The 26,925-nt window shown below is 45.0% G+C and overlaps 1 protein-coding gene across 2 annotated transcripts; it reads left to right on the forward strand.

Annotated features, from left to right (window-relative positions):
- The first annotated feature begins 5,471 nt into the window (after positions 1-5,471).
- angel1 (angel homolog 1 (Drosophila)) lies at positions 5,472-25,364 on the forward strand. Of its 2 annotated transcripts, none has more exons than XM_041214572.1 (10): positions 5,472-5,556; positions 8,532-9,227; positions 11,610-11,827; positions 13,339-13,408; positions 14,546-14,988; positions 15,119-15,245; positions 18,083-18,193; positions 18,629-18,698; positions 19,729-19,892; positions 21,130-25,364. In XM_041214572.1, exons 1-10 carry the CDS (start codon positions 5,493-5,495, stop codon positions 21,285-21,287), a joined length of 2,121 nt encoding a protein of 706 aa, XP_041070506.1. In that variant the 5' UTR covers positions 5,472-5,492; the 3' UTR covers positions 21,288-25,364. The 2 variants fall into 2 exon arrangements, with proteins under 2 accessions (XP_041070506.1, XP_041070507.1); XM_041214573.1 differs by having other exon boundaries at positions 8,532-9,218.
- Positions 25,365-26,925: the final 1,561 nt, after the last annotated feature.

Raw genomic sequence — 26,925 nt, forward strand, 5'->3', positions numbered from 1 at the left:
CAGTGTGAATGGTCTGGCTGTAATCCAGATCAGACTATGTGTGCTGTAGTGTGAATGGTCTGGCTGTCATCCAGATCAGTGTGTCTGCTGCAGTGTTAATAGTCTGGCTGTAATCCAGATCAGTGTGTCTGCTGCAGTGTGAATGGTCTGGCTGTAATCCAGATCAGTGTATCTGCTGCAGTGTTAATAGTCTGGCTGTAATCCAGATCAGTGTGTGTGATGCATTGTGAATGGTCTGGCTTTAATCCTGATCAGTGTGTGTGCTTCAGTGTGAATGGTGTGGTTGTAATCCAGATCAGTGTGTGTGCTGCAGTGTGAATGGTCTGGCTTTAATCCAGATCAGTGTGTGTGCTGCAGTGTGAATGGTCTGGCTGTAATCCAGATCAGTGTGTGCTGCAGTGTGAATGGTCTGGCTGTAATCCAGATCAGTGTGTGTGTGCTGCATTGTGAATGGTCTGCCTTTAATTCAGATCAGTGTGTGTGTGTTGCATTGTGAATGGTCTGGCTGAAATCCACATCAGTGTGTGTGCTACAGTGTGAATGGTCTGGCTGTTATCCAGATCAGTGTGTGTGCTGCAGTGTGAATGGTCTGGCTGTAATCCAGATCAGTGTGTGTGCAGTAGTGTGAATGGTCTGGCTGTAATCCAGACCAGTGTGTGTGCTGCATTGTGAATGGTCTGGCTGTAATCAAGACCAGTGTGGGTGCTACAGTGTGAATGGTCTGGCTTTAATCCAGATCAGTGTGTGTGCTGCAGTGTGAATGGTCTGTCTGTAATATTGATCAGTGTGAGTGCTGCATTGTGTATGGTCTGGCTGTAATCCAGATCAGTGCGTGTGTGCTGCATGTGAATGGCCTGGCTGTAATCCAGATCAGTGTGTGTGCTGCAGTTTGAATGGTCTGGCTGTAATCTAGATCAGTGTGTGTGCTGCAGTGTGAATGGTCTGGCTGTAATCCAGATCAGTGTGTGTGTGCTGCTTTGTGAATGGCCTGGCTTTAATTCAGATCAGTGTGTGTGCTGCAGTGTGAATGGTCTGGCTGTAATCTAGATCAGTGTGTGTGCTGCTTTGTGAATGTTCTGGCTTTAATCCAAATCAGTGTGTGTGCTGCAGTGTGAATGGTCTGGCTGTAATCCAGATCAGTGTGTGTGCTGCATTGTGAATGGGCAGGCTGTAATCCAGATCAGTGTGTGTGTGCTGCAGTGTGAGTGGCCTGGCTGCAATCCAGATCAGTATGTGTGCTGCAGTGTGAATGGTCTGGCTGTAATCTGGATCAGTGTGTGTGCTGCAGTGTGGATGGTCTCGCTGTAATCCAGATCAGTGTGTGCTGCAGTGTGAATGGTCTGGCTGTAATCCAGATCAGTGTGTGTGTGCTGCATTGTGAATGGTCTGCCTTTAATTCAGATCAGTGTGTGTGTGTTGCATTGTGAATGGTCTGGCTGAAATCCACATCAGTGTGTGTGCTACAGTGTGAATGGTCTGGCTGTTATCCAGATCAGTGTGTGTGCTGCAGTGTGAATGGTCTGGCTGTAATCCAGATCAGTGTGTGTGCAGTAGTGTGAATGGTCTGGCTGTAATCCAGACCAGTGTGTGTGCTGCATTGTGAATGGTCTGGCTGTAATCAAGACCAGTGTGGGTGCTACAGTGTGAATGGTCTGGCTTTAATCCAGATCAGTGTGTGTGCTGCAGTGTGAATGGTCTGTCTGTAATATTGATCAGTGTGAGTGCTGCATTGTGTATGGTCTGGCTGTAATCCAGATCAGTGCGTGTGTGCTGCATGTGAATGGCCTGGCTGTAATCCAGATCAGTGTGTGTGCTGCAGTTTGAATGGTCTGGCTGTAATCTAGATCAGTGTGTGTGCTGCAGTGTGAATGGTCTGGCTGTAATCCAGATCAGTGTGTGTGTGCTGCTTTGTGAATGGCCTGGCTTTAATTCAGATCAGTGTGTGTGCTGCAGTGTGAATGGTCTGGCTGTAATCTAGATCAGTGTGTGTGCTGCTTTGTGAATGTTCTGGCTTTAATCCAGATCAGTGTGTGTGCTGCGGTGTGAATGGTCTGGCTGTAGTATAGATCAGTGTGAGTGCTGCATTGTGAATGGTCTGGCTGTAATCCAGATCAGTGTGTGTGTGCTGCATGTGAAAGGCCTGGCTGTAATCCAGATCAGTGTGTGTGCTGCAGTGTGGATAGTCTGGCTGTAATCCAGATCATTGTGTGCTGCAGTGTGAATGGTCTGGCTTTAATCCAGATCAGACTATGTGTGCTGTAGTGTGAATGGTCTGGCTGTCATCCAGATCAGTGTGTCTGCTGCAGTGTTAATAGTCTGGCTGTAATCCAGATCAGTGTGTCTGCTGCAGTCTGAATGGTCTGCCTGTAATCCTGATCAGTGTGTGTGCTGCATTGTGAATGATCTGGCTTTAATCCTGATCAGTGTGTGTGCTGCAGTGTGAATGGTCTGGCTGTAATCCAGATCACTGTGTGTGCTGCAGTGTGAATGGTCTGGTTTTAATCCTGATCAGTGTGTGTGCTGCAGTGTGAATGGTCTGGCTGTAATCCAGATCAGTGTGTGTGCTGCAGTGTGAATGGTGTGGTTGTAATCCAGATTAGTGTGTGTGTGCTGCATTGTGAATGGTCTCGCTGTAATCCAGATCATTGTGTGCTGCAGTATGAGTGGCCTGGCTGCAATACAGATCAGTGTGTGTGCTGCAGTGTGAATGGTGTGGTTGTAATCCAGATCAGTGTGTGTGCTGCAGTGTGAATGGTCTGGCTTTAATCCAGATCAGTGTGTGTGCTGCAGTGTGAATGGTCTGGCTGTAATCCAGATCAGTGTGTGTGCTGCATTGTGAATGGTCAGGCTGTAATCCAGATCAGTGTGTGTGTGCTGCAGTGTGAGTGGCCTGGCTGCAATCCAGATCAGTATGTGTGCTGCAGTGTGAATGGTCTGACTGTAATCTGGATCAGTGTGTGTGCTGCAGTGTGGATGGTCTCGCTGTAATCCAGATCATTGTGTGCTGCAGTGTGAATGGTCTGGCTGTAATCCAGATCAGTGTGTGTGTGCTGCATTGTGAATGGTCTGCCTTTAATCCAGATCAGTGTGTGTGTGTTGCATTGTGAATGGTCTGGCTGAAATCCACATCAGTGTGTGTGCTACAATGTGAATTGTCTGGCTGTTATCCAGAGCAGTGTGTGTGCTGCAGTGTGAATGGTCTGGCTGTAATCCAGATCAGTGTGTGTGCAGTAGTGTGAATGGTCTGGCTGTAATCCAGACCAGTGTGTGTGCTGCATTGTGAATGGTCTGGCTGTAATCAAGACCAGTGTGGGTGCTACAGTGTGAATGGTCTGGCTCTAATTCAGATCAGTGTGTGTGCTGCAGTGTGACTGGTCTGGTTGTAATCCAGATCAGTGTGTGCTGCAGTGTGAATTGGTCTGGCTGTAATCCAGATCAGTGTGTGTGCAGCAGAGTGAATGGTCTGGCTGTAATCCATTTCAGTGTGTGTGTGCTGCATTGTGAATGGTCTGGCTGAAATCCACATCAGTGTGTGTGTTACAGTGTGAATGGTCTGGCTGTGATCCAGATCAGTGTGTCTGCTGCAGTGTGAATGGTCTGGCTGTAATCCAGATCAGTGTGTGTCCAGCAGTGTGAATGGTCTGGCTGTAATCCAGACCAGTGTGTGTGCTGCATTGTGAATGGTCTGGCTGTAATCAAGACCAGCGTGGGTGCTGCAGTGTGAATGGTCTGGCTCTAATTCAGATCAGTGTGTGTGCTGCAGTGTGACTGGTCTGGTTGTCATCCAGATCAGTGTGTGTGCTGCAGTGTGAATTGGTCTGGCTGTAATCCAGATCAGTGTGTGTGCAGCAGAGTGAATGGTCTGGCTGTAATCCAGATCAGTGTGTGTGTGCTGCATTGTGAATGGCCTGCCTGTAATCCAGATCACTTTGTGTGTGCTGAAGTGTGAATGGCCTGGCTGTAATCCCGAAAAGTATGTGTGCTGCGGTGTGAATGGCCTGGCTGTAATCCAGATCAGTGTGTGTGCTGCAGTTTGAATGGTCTGGCTGTAATCTAGATCAGTGTGTGTGCTGCAGTGTGGATGGTCTGGCTGTAATCCAGATCATTTTGTGCTGCAGTGTGAATGGTCTGGCTTTAATTCAGATCAGTCTATGTGTGCTGTAGTGTGAATGGTCTGGCTGCAATCATTATCACTGTGTGTGCTGCAGAGAGAATGTTCTGGCTGTAATCGAGATCACTGTGTTTGCGCTGCAGTGTGAATGGTCTGGTTGTAGTCCGGATCAGTGTGTGTGCTGTAGTGTGATTGGTTTTGCTGTAGTCCAGATCAATGTGTGTACTGTAGTGTGAATGGTCTGGCTGTAATCCAGATCAGTGTGTGTGCTGAAGTTTCAATGGTCTGGCTGTAATCCAGAACAGTGTGTGTGCTGTGGTGTGAATGGTCTGGCTGTAATCCAGATCAGTGTGTGTGTGCTGCAGTGTGAATGGACTGACTGTAAACCAGATCAGTGTGTGTGCTGTAGTGTGAATGGTCTGCTTGTAATCCAGATCAGTGTGTGTGTGCTGCAGTGTGAATGGTCTGGCTGTAATCCAGAACTGTGTGTGTGCTGCAGTGTGAATGGTCTTGCTGTAATCCAGATCAGTGTGTGTGTGCTGCAGTGTGAATGGACTGACTGTAAACCAGATCAGTGTGTGTGCTGTAGTGTGAAGGTCTGCTTGTAATCCAGATCAGTGTGTGTGTGCTGCAGTGTGAATGGTCTGGCTGTAATCCAGAACTGTGTGTGTGCTGCAGTGTGAATGGTCTGGCTTTAATCCAGATCAGTTTGTGTGTGCTGCAGTGTGAATGGTCTGGCTGTAATCCAGATCAGTGTGTGTTGCAGTGTGAATGGTCTGGCTGTAATCCAGATCAGTGTGTGTTGCAGTGTGAATGGTCTGGCTGTAATCCAGATCAGTGTGTGTGCTGCAGTGTGAATGGTCTGGCTGTAATCCAGATCAGTTTGTGTGCTGCAGTGTGAATGGTCTGGCTGTAATCCAGATCAGTGTGAATGGTCTGGCTTTAATCCAGATCAGTGTGTGTGTGCTGCAGTGTGAATGGTCTGGCTGTAATCCAGATCAGTGTGAATGGTCTGGCTGTAATCCAGATGTTTGTGTGCTGCAGTGTGAATGGTCTGGCTGTAATCCAGATCAGTGTGAATGGTCTGGCTGTAATCCAGATCAGTTTGTGTGCTGCAGTGTGAATGGTCTGGCTGTAATCCAGATCAGTGTGAATGGTCTGGCTGTAATCCAGATCAGTTTTTGTGCTGCAGTGTGAATGGTCTGGCTGTAATCCAGATCAGTGTGAATGGTCTGGCTGTAATCCAGATGTTTGTGTGCTGCAATGTGAATGGTCTGGCTTTAATCCAGATCAGTGTGTTTGCTGCTCTCGGTTGTTCGCCGGCTGCTGTCAATAAAGTTGGTTGTGGGTTTCGGCGCCTGCGCGCTGGCCGCTGGGCAGGATGGTGGGCTCTCTGCTTGTTTATATTCTGGCGCCGCTCGCTCAGCTCCTCAAGCGGATTACAGGTGAGGGCCGCCGGGGCTGCGGGAGGGGAGCCAGCCCCCCGGGGTCTTGGGGGGTGGGGGAGAGGGGTCTTGGGGGGTGGGGGAGAGGGGCGTAGGGAAGCGGGACATTGACCCCGGAGCGGAGAGAGGTGGCGGGGGTGGGGGGGAAGGGTCGAGGGGAGATTGACTAGGCCCCGGGCAGGGGGCGGGGGTCCCGTTACCTGGCAACTGGGGCAGGCGGTTACCCCGGGCAACGCCAGGGGCTGTGGGTGTCGAGAGGCCTGAGGACCTCCTGTTGACCCACTGAACAAATCCCCACAAAGTCTGTCCTCAGAATGTGTTTCGATATCTGGAGGGAACACCCTCTTCCTCTGCCCCCACTTCTCTCATGGCCTCACTCTGTAAGTGGGTAATGACGTTTCTCATCTCCCTCCTTGGTGCCCCCGGGTTCAGCCAGTTCCAGGGGTGACCGTGCCATCTATCCATTGGCACCCTTTACCTTGAGGTGTTCAACCTGAACCAACGCCTTCTCCCCACCGCCACCTCCCCCCCCCCCCCCCCCCCCCCCCCCATCTCACAAGTACTTGCCCATCACGTCGACCACTTTGGTGAGGAAGAGTTGGGTGGGTGACATGCCGAGGGGTAGACCAATCAGCAGGAGGGCCGCTGCCCAGGTGAAGTGCCCTTCAGCCGTGTGTTGTGTGTTGTGTGTTGGAGTCCTGCTGCGGAGGGCATAAGGTCACCAATTCTGCGTGGCACCGAGGGAGCATTGAACTGTCAAAAGTTGGGTCTTGGATAAACCTTAAGTCCCATTTGCTGTCTTGGCAGGGTATAAAATATGACTATTTGAAGAAGGGCCAGGGGGTTTCTCCCTCGTGCCCTGGCCATCATTGGTCCCCTGACCGATGCCTAAAAGCCGTGGGCACCTATTTTATTTCTGTTTGTGGCGACTTTGTGTCAACTGGCTGTTGTGTTTCTAACATTGCGACAGTGAGTGTACTTCATTGGGGGTTTGTGATATCCTGAAGTCATGGAAGGTGCTATAGAAATGTAAGACTGTTTCTTGCATTTTCACATGGGGAACGGTAGCAGAGTGGATATATTACTGGACTAGTCACCTAAAGGCCTGGGTGAATGATCTGGTAATCTGAGTCTATATTCCACCATGCTAATTAGGGAATTTAAGTTCAGTTAAGAAAATTGTTTACAAATCTGGAATTAACAGATACGATCATCACTACCGATATTATAACTATTGGATTGTCATAAAAACCTATGTGGTTCACTCATGTCTTTACCATGCCTGACCTATGTGTGACTGCAAACCCATACCAACATGGTTGACTCTTAACTGTCCTCTGAAATAACCTAGAAAGCCATTCAGATTATTTTAACAAAATAGCTTGCCACAGCCTTTTCAAGGACTATTGGGGATAGGCAATAAATAGTGACCTTGTTAGGGATGTTCACACCCCATTAATGATTTAAAAAGAACACTCCTAAGCCAGTTTAGAAGTGTTGATTGTTAACCTGCTAAATTACATAACACAGTCATGAGAAGACGATGAACACAGGAACTGCAACATTTCAAGGAATCGATTCACCATCTTCTCAGGGCAGCTAGGAACGGGCTAGAAATGCATTCTTGCCAACATCAGCCACATTTTTCTTCACATTTAACATGGAGAAATTATGTTTACAGAAGGGGAAAAGAACAAATGCGTGCCAAACTGTGGGCCGAAGAGTTTAAAGATGTCTTTGCCAGAAGGATGGATTTTAAAACATTTTTTAAAGGCAGTGAGGTTTAGGATTGCAAGTTCCAGATACAGGAGCCAAGGCTGATTAAACCCCTGCCAGCAAAGTTGGAGTGAAGAGGCAGCGTTTGTACAGAAGTGGTTTAAAGGGCACAGGAAATAGACAAAATCTTATAGGGATTCAAAGATGAAACTGAATTCTTTCAATTTACCATAGATCAGCAAGGATACAGGTGCTGGATCAGTGGCACTTGGGCAGGTGAGATTTGAACATGTTGAAGTTAATGGAAAGAGAAGAATTGGAAGCTGCCATGGGGAATGTTGGCGAACTCAAGACCAGACGTTTCCCCAAGTTTGGATAAGGGGTTTAGTAGCTGTAGGAGTGAGGCAAAGGCAGTGGGTGACTGGGATTAGGGATGATGTTATAAAGGTGGAAAGCAGCAGTCTAGCTGATGGTTGGGATGTGGGGATTGAAATCCAACTGTGGATCAAGTAGGTTGTCAAGGTTTTAGGTGGTCTAATTGAGTCTGACTGGACAGGAAAGAGGTGACATCAGTGGCAAAGGAGTGGTTTCACTTGGAGATTGAGAATAATGTTTTCAGTAGGTGTCAGCTTGTCAGCACCTTTAACATTCTGGTCTCTGAATCAGAACCTGTGGCTTCAAGACCCAAAGAGAGCAGAACAGTTGGAATATGGATGAGGTTTACCAGGGGTAGGGGGGTGGTGGTGCATTCTGAATGGAGAACATTGCCTTGAGATTATGAGCACAAAATCTAAGCTGATACTCTAGTTTTGAGTGAGGAAATGCAGCATTGTTGAAAGTGCTGTCTTTCAGGTGAGATGTTAAACTGAGGCCCCATTTGCTTGTTCAGATGGATGCCAAAAATTCCATGCAAACTAGTTAGTTGACAGCAAGACCAAGTGTCATAGGAAAGGAAGAACTGAGGGAGCTGAGGAGTTCCATGGCACTCATGACCTGAGGGTTAAATTAGTTGGAGTAAGGAGGCAATGCAATGAATATTGAAAATGCAAGAAAATACTCAATTAACAGAAATAAATAATGATGAAGGGAGATTCATTCTTGTGTGTGTAATTAGCTGTAAGAGCTTAATGATTGTTGTGGTGGGTGAGTGTTTTTTTGAAGTAGTTGCAGAATTTTCTCTGGCAGTTGGAATTCTGCATTTTTTTTTAGCATTCATCTAAATGAAGCAAATTATTTCTATTGTCTTTTTGTCCTGTCAGGTCCTTACGTTGAGGATGACTCTGCAGGGCAATGTTCAACAACATCGTTACAGGAAAGTGATGGGCTGTCTGATGGAGATTCTGCTCCACGGCTGCCACTTAGCAAAGACCAGACTGCTTTGCTCCAGGATTGGCTACGAGGAGGGCCGAGTGAACTTTCAAGAGGGGAGTCAGTAGGGGAGAACAAAGTGAGTGTTGATATTGAGAAAAAATCCCAGGATCAACCGTCTGAGACCTGGGAGGCGGAAGAGGCCACCATGGCATGGCAGCAATCAAGGAACGTGCCAACGTTGACCCAACAGTCAGAACCATGGCAGGCCACCGCTGTTCAGGGTGTCCATCAGGACCAGAATATTGTGGGATGGCAGTTGGCTTCCACATCGGACTGGCCAACCTTGCCCACCCAGGGCGTGAAGGAGGGCACTGTAGGTTGGATGTCAGCACCTGCACAGAATATGAGCCAGATTGAACTCCCGACAGGCTGGCAGTTTCAACCTGGGCAGCATGATTGCCAGGATGGTGGTATATTGAGTTGGCAATCAATGCCAACACACAGCATGAACGAGCCAATCGGCAGCACGGGTTGGCAGTTTCCCCCTCTGATGGGTATGAATGACGCAGCAGCAAATACCCTGTGGCAGTTCCAAAACGAAGACAATCTTGTAATGGGCACAGACCCATATCAAGGTGAGGAAGGTGAATAATTAAATAACAACTCTCACCAGATACAGCTTTTATTTAATCATCAATGAAAGTAATCATATCAATGAGATTGTGATGAGAGAGTACTAATGTTTGATGGTTTTTGGCACTGTAGTCAGTTCGATGGCTCAGATCCCATCATGCCACCAGTGTTACACTTTTGTCTTTTACGCTAGGTACTCTATTTGGGTCCAGCATCATCTGCCACTCCTATAAGCAGATTTGTGTCGCTTGTGATTTGGTGTGTGTCTTTGCCTGCCTGTATCTAGCAAGACCTAGGGATTGAACAGAGCTTTACTGGACTGTAACATGTGCTCTCATTACATTCTCTTCACCCTTGGGAGGCAGATTGAAAACTCATATTCAGTTGGATCAAGACTCGGGCTATAAATCACCGGTTTATTTTAGTGGAACATAAGTAAATGATTAATATTTAAACAGAGTGTAATCAAACTTTGCATATTTCACAATACACATAAAAACAAAAAACACAATGCACCATTTCCCTGAGCTACCTCCCAAAATAACTAGATTCTTGAAAATTGTAGCTCCGTTGTTACAAGGCAACAAGCTCAAAACTAGCTCAGACTCTTTACTGACTGGAGATTCTGGTATAAGTGTGAGATAGCGCAATAGAAACCTGTAATTGGAATCCTGACCACAGAGTTGTCCAACAAAATAATCTGCAAGATATAGTGCCCCTCAGGCTTGCCTCGTGTCTTTGTGCCTGACACAGCTGTTAAAGCATCAATAACCCTGGCTGGCTGGTTCTTTGATCTGATGCCAGGTAGCTGAGACCAACTTGTTTCAAGGTCCTATGTAGTTGTATCTGAATAAAAGATCTTTAAGCACTCGGTTCCCTCACATGCCTGTTCAAACAATACATTAGAAAGATAGGCATCATCCTGGCAATTAAGTTGCAATAATCTACTTGGCAATAGATTGATATCGACTACTTCTACGTTGAATTAATATTAGCATCCTAATCTTTGTTTGTCAGAAACCAAGACTCAAGCCAACACTAGAACAACATATGTATTTCCGTAACAAAAACAAAAATACCTGGAAAAGCTCAGCAGGTCTGGCAGCATCGTTGGAGAAGAGCACAGTTGATGTTTCGAGTCCGCATGACCCTTCAACAGAACTGTTCTGTTGAAGTGTCACGTGGACTCGAAACATTAACTGTGCTCCTCTCCAACGATGCTGCCAGACCTGCTGAGTTTTTCCAGGTATTTTTGTTTTTGTTTTTGTTTTGGATTTCCAGCATCCGCAGTTCTTTGCTTTTATCTATGTATTTCCGTAACTTGCGGAGATAGCTCTCAGAAACCATAATTAACCTGCTGTGCATTGTTAAGTGAAAAGAATCAAAATAATAATAATCGAGAGCCAAAAATATATCATTGTCCCACAAGTGACAGATCAGACTCTCTGTAGATGAAGTCCTGTTTTTCGGTAAAATGTACACGTTGATTTGAAATTGACATTGTACATTGTATTTACTTAGTAATCACAGTTGCAGCAATAAAGTTATGGACTTTTGACCTTGAAACTTAAATTAAGTCACATAGTACATGTCAAGCCATGTAACACTAAGTGACATGCTGCGGTTCAGGTCTGTTACTGGTTGTGGCAGAAACCTGAAGTGATGTGTTAAGGTTGTGTGTTAATATCAGTGTTTTCATTCCCTATGCGTAGTTATCTGATGAGGGAAAATAATATTGAAATTGTTAAATTTTCAGCAGTTTTAATGAGAGGATTTGGCTGCTACACACATTTTTAAGGCTATCTACTTCACTTGCGATTGTTTGGGCTACAGTTGCTGGACATAAAGAATATTAAAAGGAGTGGAATTATCTGGCAGCTGAATGCTTAACACATCATAATACAGCCATCTATTGTTATTAGACTCTCAATCCATTTCATATACAAAGATATTGTGTTTAGGAAAGAATTGATGGAGTTTTGAAGAATAAAGCTCAGCTTGTAAGATGCTTTTTTACCTTTGCCCTTTCTTAGCTCCCCTTCCCTTTCCATGTTTCATTTCCGGCCAAGAGGAATAGCAGATGACCCAGCGTTTCCAGGTCTTTGCCGTGTTAGTATATATCCGGCTGGCATGAATTCCTCACAAGTGACATGGGGCAAGGGAGCCGCTGATTCACAACCTTTGAATCAAATGAGGGGAATTGTGGCTGAGACTCTACATCCCAGTCGCAGGTATTGTGTGTGGTTGCCTGATGCAACACTCCATCTTTAATCCTCAATGCAATCAATTGCAACCAGCCCACAAACACCAGCTCACCCTTGAAGCATCCCTTATTCCTTTACTGATGTATGCTGATTCTCTTCGGATCGCTGGTTCACTTGTACTTTTCCTAGGTCTGCTGGCCAGAGTATGGGAGGACTTACCGAGACCACAGGTGGATGGTGCTGATGACAGCAAGCCATTTGAGTTCACAATCATGTCATACAATATACTGTCGCAAGACCTTTTGGAGACAAATGCTGATCTGTACTCTCACTGCCAACCAGAGTTCCTGAAGTGGGAATTCCGATTCCAGAATATTCTGCAGGAGTTTGAGACCTGGGACCCTGATGTGAGTACAGTGCAAATGAACCAATATTCAGTTACCAGCCTGGATGGTCAGTGAGGGGACCCTGCTTCTGCTTGGTATTCAATGATTCCTGCAGGGGGTAGACTTTAGTTGTGGATAAGGAGAGTTTTTGCTGTGATCTTTAGTGACATAGTGGCTATGTTACTGGGCTAGTAATCCAGCAGCCTGGACAAATGATCTGGAGACACAATTTCAAATCTCATCACGGCAGCTGGGAAATTTAAATTCAGCTAAATCTGGAAGTTTAAAAAAGTTGCTAGTATCAGTAATAGTGACCATGAAACCACTGAATTGTTGTAAAGCCCCACTAGTATCCTTTGGGGAAGGAAATCTGTTGCCCTGAGCCCCTCCAGCCTATGCATGACTCCAGACCCACAGTGATCTGGTTGACCCTTCACTGCCCTCTGAGATGATCTCTCAAGCCACTCAGTTGTGTACAAGAAGGTGGCTCATTACCTTTTCAAAGGCAATTGGGGATGACCAATAAATGCTGGCCCACATCCCGTAGATAAATGAAGTTCTTCATAGTCAAATATTCTCTCCACTGTGGCTTGCTGTCTAGTCTCAGACATGATGGATAAGCACTTAGACAGTGGGTCACCATAGACCTGCATCTCATCCATGTAATCCACTGTTGGATGCTTTGTACAATTTGCCATGCTCTAACTAAATTACAGTAAGGAACAGATGCCTTGGGGACAGGAAAGAGGGGGAAAATAATACTGAATCTCACTGTGGGGAATCCAGGCACAATCTGTAAGATTTGCACAGTTGATTGAGTGGAGCAGCTGGGTGGCTCCTTTTTCCTCGTCTGGTGGGTCAGCGTACAGGCCTGCTGCCACAGTTCCCCTTGAGTGATGATGCTACCCACTCCCTGCCAACTTAGTAATGCCAGCCACTCCTGAGTTCCTCCCAAAACTGCACAGCTGAGGTTGGGGACATTTGATGAGAGAAATAAGTGTACATGCAACAGCTTTCTACTGCCCCGCAGAACAATGCATTTGACCCACTCATCTGACCATCGGTTATATAACGGGAATGTTGCATAACATAGTTTTATGTCTGTCCTATGTGAAAAGTTGAAAGTGCCTTTGTGGACTGAAAATGAAGTGACTGGTCAATTTCTTCCCAATCCTCGATTACATTCATTCATAGGTCAGAAATGCCCCACAAATGACACTGAATTGACTACCTAATTCAGATAGGTCACAAGGCTGATTGGTATGGGAAATGGAGAGCCTTCTCTGTTATAGCCTTTTCTGAAATTGAGTCTGCAGTTGACTTGTACTCCTGACCTGAAATACTTGACACTATCACTGGGTTACATTCCTGACTGTATATCTCTGGCTTTGACACGGCTGTCGGAACTATCTGGATGTCTTCTCGTTTCAGTACAGTGGCTTCATCCAACTAAATTTAAATACATATTTTTAAACTGCAAGCGAGGCACTAAGAGTACGTGACAGCCTGACATCTTGTGGATCCCCTTTCAGATCCTGTGCCTACAGGAAGTTCAGGAGAACCACTACCATCAGCAGTTTCGACCAGCTCTCCAACTACAAGGTGAGTCATGCAGAAAAGATAACATATTAGCATCGTCTCATTTATTTTTCCCTTTGGTGTTTTTCTCCTCTTTACTGGGATATGGTTCCTAGACTGCTGGCAAGTTGCCCAAGTCACCATTTGTTTTCCATGTGTGAGTCTGAGCAATGAGTGTTGAGCGATAAAAATGAAAAACTGCTGGAAATACTCAGCAAATCTGGCAGCATCTGTGGAGAGGTTTCCTGCACCTGCAGTGTTTCACTTTTATATTGTTGTAGTGTGTGTTGAAAGGCTGTTGGCATTATAGGAGGGGGAACACTCTGCCCACCAACCACACATGCATTTTCCAGCTGGGATCACTGGATTGGGAGCAAGAGTAGAAACATGACCCATGGCTATGGCACCCAGGTCAATTGTAGAACTTCAAACTGCTTGATGTTAAAAATCCCATGGCACTATTTGAAGGAGAGTTTTCATTTGGTGTCCATGTCAGCATTCCTTCCTCAACCAACTTTGGCGTTCTGAAAACTGAGACTGATACCGTTGCCTAATTAAAAGCTATTATGGGTTAGGGAGCTAAGGTGGGTAGATACAATTAAGATGGAGATCAGCCATTCTAATCGATTGGCAGAACAGACTCAAAAGGGCTGAACAACCTCCTCCTGTTTCCAGATTCAGGGTGAACTTTGACTTCCCTTCATTGCAACAGAAGCACTTTGAGACATGTCAGTAGGATATTGTGCAATTTAAGTATTTTATTCTTGTAACTTGTGACCTTCTGGACTGAGTCCCCCATTAACTCAGTGTTGGCAATAACAGCTGAGCCATTAAGGGTGAGGGGAAGGTCTGGGTAATTATAAACTGGAAATAAGAGCTCACTTCATGATTGCTGGTTGTGCAGCCAGCTTTCATGAGACATTTATTTTCAGGAAAATTATTTTAGAATTCCCTTCTGTAAAATGTCTTTTTTTATATGGTACCAACTATAACATTAATTTGTTGAAAAGTAAATGCAAACTTAAAAGTTGCTGTGCTCATGACTCATGGAAAGAGTTAATTCCATATATGCTGTGGACAGCTGTTTTTTGTGGCTACTTGTAAATGGAAGCATACAGTGAATGGGTTACCCAAGTGCTAATCTAGTTGCTTTCTCTGCAGGTTACGAATGCGTTTATAAACGACGCACTGGTATCAAAACGGATGGGTGCGCTGTGTGCTACAAAAGAGAGAGGTTCTCCCTGGTCTCCGAGCACCCCGTAGAATATTTTCGACCTATTGTGGAAACGTTGAACAGGGACAACGTGGCACTTCTGGTCCTGTTGCGACCCCTGACCCCAGACTGTGCCCAAGAAAGCTCACAGTTTCCTGATATCTGCGTGGCAAACACTCACCTCATATTCAATCCCAGGCGGGGGGATATTAAACTCACCCAACTGGCTGTGTTATTTGCTGAAATTGAGCAGATAGTACACATAGCTTGTGCTGATGGTACACGCTGTCCAATCATTCTCTGCGGAGATCTGAACTCTGTCCCGGAGTCCCCTCTGTACAAACTCATCCGAAATGGAGAGCTTTACTATTATGGAATGCCAACATGGAAGGTAAATAATTGACAACTACATCACTTTTGACCCACTTCCCAAATTAGATTTTATTTTAAATAAGCTGCAGTCTGTCTCCAAGGAAATGCCAGTAACCCATTTTGCACTGTTCTATTTAATATTCTGTTAGGTGTCAAGTCAGGAGGACTGTTCTCATCAAATGTGTTCAAGGAAACTCTATGGCCCTTTGTGGCCAAGCAGACTCAGGATAACAGACAACTGTCAGTATGTGGATATGTGTGAAAAGAAGAGAACGGGTTAGCTGCACATTTCTTTTTTCCACTGTGCTGTTTGCTTACCTTCTTCATGTGCTTTGAACTTGTATCCGATCTCTGGTTCATGCTCTGGCTCTCATATGCACCCTTAAATCCTTCATCCTCTGTTGCTTCGTTTTGTGTTTTCTGATACTCACGACCATCCTGTCTGTAATGTCATTATCTGGAATACTTTGTTCAGTTCTGGACACCACACCACAGGAAGGATATGTTAGCCTTGGAGAGGATGGAGTGAGAATTGGTCAGAATGATACCAGGGTTTAAAGGGCTAAATTAGTAGGCCATGCTGTGTAAACATGACTTGTATTCCCTCGAGTTTAGAAGGTTGAGTGGCGATCTAATTGAGGTGTTTAAAATGCTAAAGGGATTCGATAGGTTAGACACAGAAACTATTTCCTCTGATGGAGAATTCAGAACAAAAGCGTGTCATGTTAAGATGAGAGTCAAAACATTTGGGATTGAAATGAAAACATTTCTTCATGCAGAGTGTTGTGATAACCTGGAATTCTCTATCCTTGAAAAAGCTGTGGATCAGTTAAAATTTCCAAGATTTTTTTTGGCCAAGGGCTTTTTTAATTCATTTAAGGGATGTGGGCATCGCTGGCTAGGCCAGCATTTATTGCCCATCCCTAATTACCTTTGAGAAGGTGGTGATGAGCTGCCTTCTTAGAGTGCTGCAGTCCATGTGGCATAGGCACAGCCACAGTGCTGTTAGGAAGGGAGTTCCAGGATTTTGACCCAGTGACAGTGAAGGAACGACGATATATTTCCAAGTCAGGATGGTGAGTGGCTTGGAGGGGAACTTCCAGGTGGTGGCGTTCCCATGTGTCTGCCCTTCGAGATCGTAGCGGCTGTGGGTTTGGAAGGTGCTATTGAAGGAACTTTGATGAATTTCTGCAGTGCACCTTGTAGATGGTACACTGCTGCCACTGTGCATTGGTGGTGGGGGGAGTGAATGGTTGTGAAAGGGGTGCCAGTCAAGCGGGCTGCTTTGTCCTGGATGGTGCCATGCTTCTTGAATGTTGTTGGAGCTGCACTCATCCAGGCAAATGGAGACTATTCCATCACACTCGTGCTTTGTAGGTGGTGGACATGCTTTGGGGAGTCAGGAGATGAGTTACTCGCTGCAGGGTTCCTAGCCTCTGACCTCGTTTAGCCACAGTATTTATCTGGCTAATCCAGTTCAGTTTCTGGTCAATGGTGACCACCCCGGATATTGATATTGGGGGAACTCAGTGATGGTAATGCCATTTGAATGTCGAGGGGCGATGGTTAGATTCTCTCTTGTTGAAAATGATCGTTGCCTGGCACTTGTGTGGGGCCACTGTCACTTGCCATTTGTCAGCCCAAGTCTGGATATTGTCCAGGTCTTGCTGCATTTGGACATGGACCGCTTCAGTATCTGAGGAGTAGTGAGTAGTGTTGAACGTTGGTATAATCATCACCGAATATCCCCACTTTTGACCTTATGATGGAGGGAAGGTTATTGATGAAGCAGCTGAAGATGGTTGGGCTGAGGACACTACCCTGAGAAACTCCTGCAGTGATGTCCTGGAGTTGAGATCATTGACCTCCAACAACCACAACCATCTTCCTTTGTGCCAGGTATGAGTCCAACCAGTAGAGAGTTTTCCTCCTGATTCACATTGACTCCAGTTTTGCTAGGGCTCCTTGATGCCGCACTTAGTCGAATGCTGCCTTGTTGTCAAGGGCAGTCGCTCTCACCTCACCTCTGGTTCAGCTCTTTTGTACATGTTTGAACCAAGGGCATCAAGGATTAAGGGGAAAGGAGGGTAAGTGGAGTTGAGGTATAGATCAGGCATGATCTTATTCAATAGCAGAAAGACTCAAGGCGCTGAATGGCCAACTCTTGTTCCTATGTCACTTTGTGTTCTTCTATTTGTTTGAGCACAGGACAGAGTTTGAGAGGCCTCGCTCATGGTGCTGCGTCACTTGGGAAGGTGGCTGGGGGGCAGTTATAAAATTGGGAGAGTTGATCCAAATCGCATTTTGTGATTCCCCAATTTGGGTTCAGAAGATGATTACAATACTGATGCCTACAAACCTCCAATAAATGGTACAATTATTCAGTTTAGGCCCCACACTGAATTTCACAACATAACACTGGGGAAGAGCTTTGTCTTGAGCTCACTCTCATAAAATGGATACAAAAGTATGAAACAGGCAGGCCTACTTGAGAGCCCTTCTTAAAATAAGCATTTTTCTGTTGCTGTGCAATGTGTACTTCTATAATTGAGAATGTTCTTTACTTCTGCATTGAATATCTAATAAATTTTACTTTTACCATTTTGCCTTTTTGTAAAAGCCTTTCCTTTGCAAAGGCACATTTTCCCTACCTCTTCCCAATTAATTGCTGCAGTTTAGTTGATATTGGACAAGGTTGGGAAGAACGGAATTGTAACTTTATATTGCTGTGTGAAATTGTTGGAGTGGTAACAGGTGCAAATTACTTTCACCATTCCTGTTTTGTTATGTGGTTTTATTAAGGTGTTTGCATTGCATTAATTTTATTGCGTCAGCTCTATCAGGTGGGTCTGCTCCATGATCACATCCTTACTTTATAACAGGCTGCTAGAAACTGTCTAAGAGCAGTTTGGGGAAATCTTCATACCTGTTTTTTTATGGAGTCGTCATTGGACTCTGCTCAACATCTGTTTAATGTGTCACTGCTAAAATTAGGAATCAGTGAAGATCTGCTTCATGCCACTCTGTGTTGCAACACTCTATAGCTTCCTGCCCAGTTTCACTTGTCCAGTAATGTTTGCAGTGCCTGATACCAATTTTGTTTCCTCGTTTAGGAAAACGGAGATATGGCCGTGAGTTTCTCCTCCAACTGCGATATTCTACACCGGCTCTTGAACGTCCAGAGAATCTTGTTTTCATTGAGGGTGTAACTGATGCAAAACCAGGTACAATAAAGCTTGAAGAGCAAATCCAAACTCCTCACACTCCCCTTATAGTGAAACTCTGACCGTGACATTAACAGGGGAGAAGGGAATGGATCAGGGTTGTAGATGGTGCAATGAGGATGCACGTTGTTAGCGGCGGAATAGGAATGTTTGATTGAAAGGGAGATGCCTGATTATTATTTAACTTCTGGGTTTCACATCCCCAGCTCATGTGAGTGAGCATGTTGGGATCAGGTAACATAATTTTTACACTTTAAACCATACCCCCCCCCCACCCCGCTACCCATGATCCTTTCCCATCCATCGTGAGGTGAGTTGGGGGGTGTGGCAGCGGGGCGGAGGTGGTTACTAGTGAGGCTACTATTTCTCAGTCTACCTGTATTATTGCTTTTTGGTTCCACTAATGATCTTGAATTGCGTCCTACCTCCATTCAGAACCCCCAGGGGATGGTTCAGAAGGCTATGTCAGTGTGTTCGAGCCAGAAGATGAGCTCTTCTGTAATAGGTATGTATTGTGCTCTCAAACAGCAACTAGATTAGTGTTTGTAAAATATTACGTTTTAAATAGAGGCTGGAAATAAAGCTGATGGGATGGTTTGCAGTGCTGGAATATTGGAACCCCTAACACCAATGTTTCTTGGAGCATGTTTCTTAGGAAATCTTGGACATTCCCAGCTAAATCCACCACAATTTTTGAACATTTCTGTTGAATTTTCCCTTAATGTCCTTAGCTTCTCTCATATCGCCATATAACTGAAGTCTTCATCACTGGTAACATTATAGTAAATGTCTGTACCCTTTCCAAAGCCTTAGCATGTTCCCTTTGGTGAATAACCTTGATGGGGAACAGTTTTCCAGGGCTTGTGTTGGTTAGTGGGCCTTGTGGGTTGCTGCATTTTCTAGAGGGAGAGTTTTCTAGTAGAGGGAGTTGTGTTGCCAAGTGTGCCTGGACTTGGCCTTTTACATGGCTTTTCAGAATTTTTAAAAATAAAAATAAGTTGTGAAGAGGTGACAGTGTGCTGGGTCAGAATGGTGGGGTACAGGTTTGTGGCCGTAATGTCCAGATGCTGAGAATTGTTCTAGCTAGCCACAAATGAACCCTAGCACCCAGTGGCAGTGGTGGAGGCTGGATACAGGTGAGCTATTATCTCCGGTACAGTTACGGGAAATGAGAGATAAATACCATTTTTAGAAATAGTTTTTTCGAATTGTTGATGAAGAATGATACTGCAGTGGTTATGGCACTTAGCTAGCAACCAGAGATTTTTGAGTTCAGATCCCACTCCCAGCAAGTTGTGGAATCAAATTCAATAAATGTAACTTGTAGCTTGGCAGCAGAATAAATGGCTATAAAAGCTGCTGGATTGTAAAATTACAGATTGGTTCACTAATGTCCTTTACAACTTATGGTGGAATTTGAACTCTCGACCCCCAAAAGGGTTTCCCATCCACTGCTGGGGTAATTATTCTTGGGAACCTGAAACTAAGAATGTGACAGACATTATGCTCTTCTTGGTCTCTTTCACTCCACTCAGGTCTCCAACCACCCTCCGGCACAACCTCAATCTAACCTCAGTCTACAGTCATTATCTGCCTGACACAGGACGGCCCGAGGTCACAACCTGTTCGTCTGGCTTCGGCCTCACCGTGGATTACATCTTCTATTCAGCACAGCCAGTCACCGATAAGAGTGGAAAAGGTTTGTCTCCTGTAATGAGGGTTGCAGGATGGTAGGAGTGTTGCTTTGTATCTGACAGTTTTGATTTGGGGTTGCTGCTCTGTTTAAGATAGGGGTTTCATGTTGTTCAGCACTCGTACATGCCTGTACTCCACCAGAGCAGTGGTAATCTAACAGATTCTGCCTTGCCTTTCCTATTGAATAAAGCAGTCGTAGCTTCAGAAGCTGCAGAGGATTCTTTAGCTGGTTCCTGTCACTGAGTTAAACTTGTGTTGTGTGGACAGCAGGGATATAGAATGAAAATGGAGAAGCATTCTCCACAGTCAACAGCAAGTTGTGTATTATGTGATAATAACTATTGCACAGGTTCGAAAAAACAGAAACAATAAAATTGCTGGATATTTAAAATAAAGCAGGAAATACTGGAAATGCACAGCAAGTCAGCTGCTTGTCTGAAAAGAAAGATAGTTGAATGCTTAGTCCTTTGCCAGACCTCAAAATAGTGTTTGCATGAGGTGCACTCTAAACAGCATTTGCATTAGTCCCTCAAGCAAGGCACTGAGCTCAATACCTCTGAGTCAGAAAGTTGTTGGGTTCAGTTCCCACTTCAGATACTTGGAGCCCAAAATCCAGGCTGACACTGAATTGCAGTGCTGAGGGACCGCTGGGCTATCGGTGGTGTCATCCTGTGGATGAGATGTTAAACTGAGACCTCATGTGCCCCCTCAGGTGAATGTAAAAGATCCCATCTTGAAGCAGAGCAGGAGAATTTTGCCCAGTGTGTTGGCCAAAATTTATCTCTCAATCAGTGACTTAAAAAAATGCATTATCACAACACTGTTTGTGGGAACTGCTTTGTGTAAACTGGCTGCAGCGTTTCTTACATTACATCATTGGATACACTTCAAAAGTACTTTGGCTGTTAAGGGACATCCTGAGGTTGTGAAAGAAGCTATGCAAGTGCAAGTCTTTCTTTTGTTTGGACCTATCCAGTTAAGGACATGATACCTGGTCACTGATTGCAGCTGTATCTCTGGCTGACACCGTGGGTATTAATAGTTATGCTGAATTGATAAATGCATGTTATCTAAAATTATCATTTGAAGTGGCTGTTGCCCTATTTTTTAATTCCTACTGGCAATGGCATCAGAGCGGTGGTTCTTGGCTTTTCATTCCGGCTTCATGCGAGTACTGACCTCTTACCCCATCCTGTCCAGCGTTGTGACATGCTCCTTTCTTTTCTTTTCCTTCCTGACAGGGCGTAGGCGATACAAGGACGGACCCCTCAAGCTGCTGGGCCGACTTTCCCTGCTGTCCGAGCATGACATCTGGCTGGCCAACGGGTTGCCCAATGGCATCTGCTCATCTGATCATCTCTCCCTGCTTGCCAAGTTTGGGTTGAAACCCCACAGTTGATTTCATTTAAAAAAAAATGTAGTGAGACTTGCACTTGGCGGGTGAGCCCTCACAAAGCTTCGTGGACAGACACCGCTCAGTGGGCAGATTGAAACTCCGATGTAAGATGCCCAATCTTCATTTTACAGTCTGATTTAGGCTATTTTAATCCTTGTTTCTTCTTTTAATGGACTAGAATTTCAAGTGTGCTGCTTTAAGGTAATGGAAATGCCAAAGGAATATTGGCTGGGTCAGGGGCAAGTCGGTTAATGATCTTGCCATCCAGAGCTTGCAAAACGTGACTCTCTTGTGTAATTTTTTTCCACGTAAGGTGTCCCATCAGACCCCTTTGTGAGACTTCTTAGCTGTAATGATAATTTGCCACTGGAACATGGTTGTTTTTTATGACTGTTCCGTTCATCTCCCCTTCCCTTCCTTTGAAGCTGTTAACTGAATCTGAAATATTGATGGACAGGTGCTGGTTGTCCTCTGGAACCTGCATCAGAGTTGCCATTCTTCATGTATAGGGAAGCTATTCATGAGGCGGGCATCACAGCAGAGCCTAATCCTGTCCTTAGCTAATATCCAGTCACAAGAATCCATTCGAACAAGGGGGCACTGGATTGCTATCAGCAGCAGCAGCCCATGGCAATTTGTTTTTCTTGTTTTCCCCTCCTCTTGCCTGACATCAGTTAATTAAGCAGACATTGGGATTGAAGCTGTGGCTTTCCTAGTCAGTATGGCCTCAGCTGTTTTCTGCCTTATCCAGCTGGACCATCAGGAGACCGTTGCCAAACTCTTCAACTGCACTTTAAAATACAACAGTGTTTCTGTAGCCTGGCCAGCAGTGGGCACCTGTGAAACATGCCTTACGCTTGTCGGTGGAGCTCTCAGCTTCTCACCAGAAAGTCGGGAATGTGATACCTGGTCACTGGGTGTGTCTGCACCCCTGGCTGAAACCAATGAGTATTAACAATTTATGTTGTATTTAAAGAGGAACCCGTCCCAGTTACTTTTACCTGTTGAGGATGTTTGGATGGTCATCTGTCACTGACAGCTCTGAAAAGAATCTCCACACAGAAGACTGTCTATATACACTGGTGGAGCAGAAATAAGTAGTGTGCACTGGCTTTTTTACTTGTTAAACCTCGTTCCCTTTTTGAACAATTTGTTATTTTTCAAAAAACATCCAAAAATATTTTTCTCCCCTCACCCTCCTTGCTAAATTATTATTTTTTAAATTTTCAGTGTCCTGCCCCCTGTCAGCGGGTCAACCTCAAGCTTGACCCTGTTCTCAACCAAAGCTCAGACCTGCACTTTCCAACAGTGTCAATGAATTGGAATTGGAAGGGGAGGCAATTTTTAATTTCATCCTTAGTCCAGCGAACTGAGGCTATTTCTGATCCACTAATTCACACAGACTGGGTGCCACTGGTTTCTGTAGCTTTAGTACAGCGCAAATCCTTTCCTCATTGGGCCAGTGGGAGAGTCAACCTTCATTTCTTGCTCTCCCCCATCCACAGTCATGAAATCAGGCCCCTAAACCACTTTCCTCACTACTTCATAACTGGTCTCTTAAGACGGAACAGAACTGTGTCACTGGTTTTCCTTCCTCATCTTCAAGAGTGTGAGGTTCTGTCTACTACATAACGCATTGGTTCTCCAGTGCACTGCACTGAATGGGACTCGGGAATAGTTTGGCATCCCCAAATTGCACAAAATCAATCCTGCCACTGGGAGGGAAGGGGGATGTCGGTCAGTGCTGCTTGCTTTCTGGTGTTCAGCAATAACGCTCAGGAAGACCTGCACAAGAGCTGGAGAAAATTTTCTTTTTAGAAAAGGCTGGTGCCTGGTGTTGAGTTGTTGTTCAGTGCTGTATGAACAAGCTGCTGTGCTGAGCTTGAAAGCTGTTTGATGCTCATACCCATGCTCCTGTGCCATCACTTCCAGTGCAGGACCTATGTTGGAAATTGTGTCTCGCTACCACACCAGGGTATAACTTTCTGGTTTCTGTGAGCTGAAAAACAAAACCGCTTGCTCTTAACTTCAACCCTTCCCATTTACTTTATTGGTTTCCTTTTTTTTTTGGCATCTCTGCCCTCCCAATCCTGACAATCCATTGCAATGAAACCCCATGTTGCTTATTTCATCGGGGAGATTGAAAGCTTCACTTTCTAGTGTGTCTCGGCCTTGGTTGGTGGGAGATGTTTGTGGAAAGTGATGAGGAATCGGATAAGGTGAATTTCTAGCCTTGAGCATTATGACCATTGGTTTTGCCCCTATAACTTGCAGCTTGAATTGGGATCCAGCTGAAGCTGGTTGCAGTTGAGATTGTGCTGACTTGGCCACAACTTTTGACTTTGTTATCGGCAAATTAAATTGGGCCTGGGGAAAGCAGTCCTGGCTTCAACTTTGAAAAGTAATATCCTATCTCTCGCTGCATTTTCCTCATGTTTTAAAGCTATACCAATGAGTAAAGGTGCAGTACAACTGTTGAGTGGCAGGGCCAGCTCGTTTGGAATGCTTCGGCTTCCCTGATTTGGAGCTCCTGTGCCTGGTGCCGTGGGGTGGAGGTATGTGGCTTTATGCTGTGCTGTCATGAGGAGGTGCTGAGCAGAGGCCAAGGATTGCTGTACAGGGATTGGGTGGGGGGAAGTGGGTGGTCTAGGAGGAATCATTCTTCAGCAGTTCTTGTGCATTGCCATGGCACAAACTTAGGTTTTCTGCTGTGGTCTGCGAAGGTGCATTGCAGTAGCAGAAGGGACCAGGAATAAGGTGATGTACAGCGTAATAGGGAAGAAGAAATATTTTTGAACGCTTCATGATTAGGACATTGGGTGAAAATGCTACAATTGGCCTAGATCATACATTACTACAGAGACAGGGAAAAATATTAGCCAGAGTTCCCGCTGTTGATTGGTTTCTGTTAACCCTTGCTGGGATGTTGGTTGAACATAGGATTGGATTCAGCCATGATATTCCCCTCTTTGCTGACTAGCCAAGTATCACATGCCATTTAAGCACATCCAAAGGACGACCACTTTGGTAAGTTACTGTAGGCCAGTCAGTAACCGGGTCCCAGGCAATACTTTCAGAGGCGGGTGGGGAGGAGAGGGTGAGGCAGTGAAGTATGTAAGAAATAGGAGCAGGAGTAGGCCGTTTGGCCCACCATCTTTAAAGCATCAGTTGGGATTGCTTGGTTGCTTTTTCATTTATCCTGGTTTACAGGCTGCCTTGTATGTTCTCACAGCAATATTAGGTTATCACTTGCTGTGGAAGTGGAATTAATGGTTACCAGGGTTTTGTGTCTGTGAATATCTGGATCATTGGTACTCTTTTTTTTTCCTTTCATCAGACTGTTTGAGCCAATGTGATTCATAACACTGATCGGGAGCGCCTTGATTCCCACATCCCTTTTGTCTGTGAGCAACCAGCACCCCCCACCGCCCCAACAACCAGCAAGCCCTGTGAGCTGTCCTCACATGTCCTTGGCCTTCATTCAAGGCCTGTCTGATGATGGGCATTTGCAGAGCACCAAAAACTCCATTGCACCAGAAGTGAATGCAACTTGGTGATGTCAGCTGTGCTGCAGATCCTGTGCAGTGAAGTGGGTTAGATCCCACTGTCGTTGATGGGCAGCACTCTGAAAACGTGCCTTGGAGGAAATCGGGACTGTGACCTTTGATTTTAAAGAAGAACAGGAACAAAATTAATCTCACTAATTTAAAAGCCAGAAACCCTCAAAAGCATAGAAGATTGTTACCAATTGGATTGTCATCATTTGCTTTTTTGTGTAAATGGTAGTGTGACTAGGCTCCATGTTTAGGAGTCTCTCTGAATTAATTTGGGATAGGGTGTGGAACCCAGATCCACTGGCTAAAGGACCAAATTCTTCAGTCAGCCGGAATCGTATTTATGAACTTGTGCCCATAGTTATTTTTTATGGTTGGTGTGTAAGAATAGCGTGAACAGTTTGGCAACACTATATGTAGATAAAGTGTATATTCAAATAGTGTGATTTAAAGGCTTTGTTTTGCCTAATATTTTTGTGAAATGGTTCAGTAACACTTCGATTAAATAAAAGTCTCGTTTATTTGACGAGTGGTGGGATCATTTCGTCCTGTTTGTGTTGAGGCCTCTTGTTAATACTCCTGGAATTGATGTGTATCACAAGGAACTGTGGAAATAAAATTGGGACCAAGGTACTATGTGCCCCAGAGATAATGCGCACACACTGAAGCTTAAACAGGATGCACTTCGCAAAATCTGGACTAATTCCTATGTTAAGGGGCATTTTTAGAAGACGAGGTTATACACCTGGCAGTGAGCAGAGAGGTTTATACATTAAATGTTGTTCTGCTTCACCCATAGCTTAAAACTCCATATATTACCCATCACTAAGATTTGTCTATTTTTGCAGCCATAATATCACCCCCATCTCCACCCTTCCCTATATATTCATCCTGAATTTGTTCAAATTCATGGCCTTGTCCCTCTATCTGTGTAACCTCCTCTGATCCTATAGCCCTCCAAGAACTCTGCATTTCTCCAATTCTGGTTTCTTGCGCATTCCTCACCACCTTCACCCCACCATTAGTGGCCTACGCCTTAAACTCTGGAATTCCCTCCCAAAACCGTCCCTCCTCCCAAGATGCTCCTTAAAACCTCCCTCTTTCACTTAAGTTTTGATCACCAATCCTCGCAACTCCTTATGTTAAATTTTGTTTGATGCTCCTGTAAAGGGCCATGGAATGTTTTGCCACATAAGCAATAGGAGCAGGAGTAGGCCATTCAGCCCTTTGAGCCTACTCTGCCATTCAATAAGATCATGGCTGATCTGATTGTGACCTTTACTCCATTTTCCTACCTGCTCTCCATAACTCTTTGACTCCCTTGTCAATCAAAAGTCTGTCTAACTCAGCCTTGAATACATTCCATGATCCAGCCTCCACTGTTTTCTGTGGAAGACAATTCCAAAGACTAACGATCCTCTGGAAGAAGAAATTCCTCTACGTCTCTGTCTTAAATGGGAGACCCATTATTTTTAAACTGTGCCCCCAACTCTAAATTTCCCCCATGAGAGGAAACATCCTCTCAGCATCCACCCTGCCAAGCCCCTTAAGAATCATGTATGTTTCAACAAAATCACGTCTCATTCTTCTAAACTCCAATGAGTAAAGGCCCACCTGCTCAACCTTTCCTTTCTAAAACAAGCCCTTTCATCCTAGGAATCAGCCTTGTGAACCTTCTCTAAAATGCCTCCAGTGCAAGCATGCCCCTCCTTAAGTTAGATGACCAAAATTGGACAGTACTCTAGGTGTGGTCTCACCAATGTCCTTTACAGTTGTGGCAGGGCTTCCCTACTTATATATTCCACCCCCTTAAAATAAAGGCCAACATTCTGTTTGTTTTCCTAATTATTTTTGTACCTACATACTGACTTTTCGTGATTTGTGTACAAGGACACCCAGGTCCATCGCTATTGCAGCATTCTGTAGTCTCTTTCCATTTAAATAATATCCTGTTTTTCTATTCTTCCTGCCAAAGTGGACAACTTCGCATTTTTCTACATTTATACTGTTGCGTTTATCTCGTTCATTGTTCGTGTTAATATTTTAGAGGTAATGTGTAGTTCTGGGAAGATAATGCAATTGAAGCA

Source organism: Carcharodon carcharias, chromosome 20 (assembly GCF_017639515.1).
Source record: "Carcharodon carcharias isolate sCarCar2 chromosome 20, sCarCar2.pri, whole genome shotgun sequence".
Taxonomy (NCBI): Eukaryota; Metazoa; Chordata; class Chondrichthyes; order Lamniformes; family Lamnidae; genus Carcharodon; species Carcharodon carcharias.